The sequence below is a fragment of the Eufriesea mexicana genome, unplaced genomic scaffold, assembly GCF_001483705.2.
Source record: "Eufriesea mexicana isolate 0111107269 unplaced genomic scaffold, ASM148370v2 scaffold4744748136, whole genome shotgun sequence".
Taxonomy (NCBI): Eukaryota; Metazoa; Arthropoda; class Insecta; order Hymenoptera; family Apidae; genus Eufriesea; species Eufriesea mexicana.
Genome location: NW_016907967.1, coordinates 256,259 through 259,028, shown reverse-complemented (window position 1 = coordinate 259,028; position 2,770 = coordinate 256,259). Strand labels below are relative to the sequence as shown.

Below are 2,770 nucleotides of genomic sequence, written 5' to 3'. Positions count from 1 at the left end.
ACTCGACCATTTTTTGGCTAAAGATGAGTAGAAGTTCAAAGATTTCCTGCTATAAAGTTAACGATATTTTTTCCAGCAGTAAATAAGAAATTCTATAATAATTAACACGTAGAACTGTTTGACTTCTATATCTTACATACCTTTACATTATCTCAAATTTGATATATTAATTAATATACATCTTCGAAATTTTGTCTAACGGTGACTTCAAGAGTCACTTAATAAAATTTTGGAGATCGATATTAATATATCAAATCTGAGATAACGCAACAGTGCCTGAAGTATCGAAATGAAATAATTCCAAGTGCTAATTATCACACGATTTCTTACTTATTGCTAAAAGAAATAACGTCAGCTATAGCAGAGAATCTTTAAACTCCCACTCTTCTCTGAACAAACAATCCTCGAGTGCAAAGTGTTAAGATACGCATGAGAACAAAAATTCGCAAATGATCACTCTGTCTCTCAACTCCACCCGGTAGCAGCCAAAGATTCAACCTACGAAAAGCTGGAAGAAAGAAAAACGAAACGTCTATCCTGGAAACAGGATACCTTGGACGATGCTTCAAAACGAGACACGAAATATCATATACATGCATTGTCACGAAACTGAAGGATGAATTCCTACCTGATTGATGTCGCTGCCCAGGTCTCGCGCGCTCTTTGCGCTCCTCAGCTGGTCGCCCCTGTACTCCCTGTACCTGATGGTCACCTCGTCGTCGGTGAGGGCGCCACTGCTGCTGCTCCTCGCGTTCTTCTTGTTCTTCTCCTCCTTCGCCTTCTTCTCCTTCTTGCTGAACAGCTGCTTCACCTTGCTCATCGTGCCGCTCTTCTTCGCCGCCTTCTTCTCGTACTTCTTATCCGCGCCTGACGGCGGCTTCGCGGTCACCGGCGGCGACTTCGTCATGTCGTTCGTGTATTTATCGTACTTGCGTTGCTCCGACGGCGTGAGATTCATGTTCCGATCGGTGTGCCGTCGCTCGTGCTTGATGAACTGCCTCGTGACGAAACCCTCGTCCTCGGACTCGATCTGCTCCCTGCGGTCCACCTCCTGCGAGTCGCGCCTGTAATCGTTCTCGATCCCCGAATCGGCCAGACGATCCTTCCGATCCGAGTCGCTCAGTCGAGTCTCGCGATGTCTGCGCTCCGTGTGCGTCCTGGTCTCCTGCTGCCTGGTGTGTCTGGACTTGCCGCCATCGTGGTAGGCCCTGGGTGGCCTGGTGGGACTCTCGTCGAAGGGTTCCAATCGGCCGACGATCGTCTTCACCCGCGGACTCTCCCTCGCGTCGGAATCGTCGAAGTAATCCAGTCGATTGCGCGACCTACGCAGGGGCTTCTTGGGGTCCTCGTCGAGCTTCCGGTGTTCCTTCCTCAGCGTTCGCGACGTCTCGTCGAACCGAGTCTCGCAACGGATCGAGTCCCTGGCCGTGGTGTCGGAATCGTATCTGCTCGAGTTGTACCCCCCACGATCGGTGCGTATCCTCGGCGGAGAACTGTCGTAATCATCGTGGGTAGGATGCTTGCTGCTGGTGTATCGTTGAGTGGTGCGCGTCTCTTTGTAGTACTTGGACTCGAGCTGACTGGTGGTCATCTGCGAAATATCGGTGTCGTAGTCGTCGTTTGGACCCTCGCGCAGGCTGTCCAGGTGTCGTTTAGCGAAAGGAGACCTCTCCTTGCGACCGTTCATAGCCGGACTGTCCAACAGGGGTCTACGCACGTCCCTGGCGTTCACGTAGTCGGCGTGGCTGCTCAAGTTCTCGTGCGACCTGGTCGTGTACTCGCTTCTGAGCGCCCTGACTCGCGAATTCTCGCCCACCTCGTCCAAACGTTGCGTGGACTTGCTCATACCGCGGATCGATTCGAAGTTGTTCTTCTTCTTCGGTAGATAACTGTCCCGAGGTCGGACGTCTCTGTCGAGGAAATCGTCGCTCTTGGAGAATTTCCTCTCGGTCGTGGTGAACTTCTTGGCGAGTACGGGCGATGGGAGGATATTATTCTCCCTGGACTCGGCCCGGAAGTGACGGGTAACGGTATTCTCCTCGGGACGCAGGTTGGACGACTTGTAAGGGCTGGTCGAGTTTCTGGGTGCCTGGTACCGGTCCTCGGGACTGGTTCTACTCCTGTCGCTGAGGAACGGCTTGAAATCGCCCGCGTAGCCCTCGTGCGTTCGCGTCTCGACTATATACTTGTCCCCGTACTTATCCGTCCTCGTTTCGACCGTGTACCCGTCCCTCGGCTTCGTGTCGATATAGCCGTCCGATGGAATCTTGTTGGTGATCTTCTTCTCGTAACCGTACACCTTACCGTTGTCCTCGTGTATCTCCTTCTCGAAAATATACTTCTCGCCGTTGCTGTTGGTGCGCGTTTCCGTGATGTACGTGTCCATGTAGCGTTTAGGCGAGGCCACGCGGTTAGGAGTGACCGGCGAGGGGACGATGGGCTTGTCGATGATCTCGTGCTCGGATTTCTTGATCGGCACGTTCGCGCTGTTCTTCGCCGCGTACATCTCGTCGGCCTGCAGCTTCGACTTGATCCTCGACTCGAGCAGGTCGCGTCTGGCGCTCAGCTCGAACGTTTTGTTCGATATCCCGCCTTGGCTCGGCCTGCCGGAGAATTCGTTGCTGTCCCGTTGCCTGGCATCGGTGCCATCTGCTCTGCCTCTGCCGGACGTGTCCACGAATACCGTGGACGTGTATTTCTCCGGCTTGTCGTACACACGTCTGTCGATGTCGTCCAACTCGTGACGCCGTTTCACGTCCGCGTTCCTGCT

The 2,770-nt window shown here is 53.1% G+C and overlaps 1 protein-coding gene across 1 annotated transcript in view; it reads right to left on the bottom strand.

The window, feature by feature from the left end:
* LOC108549622 (uncharacterized) overlaps positions 1 to 2,770 on the bottom strand; it is a 145,162-nt gene that overhangs the window by 140,942 nt on the left and 1,450 nt on the right. The window contains 1 exon segment of the mRNA XM_017903106.1: positions 629 to 2,770. This exon segment is cut by the window's right edge and continues 18 nt beyond it. Coding sequence (XP_017758595.1) covers positions 629 to 2,770 — 2,142 coding nt within the window.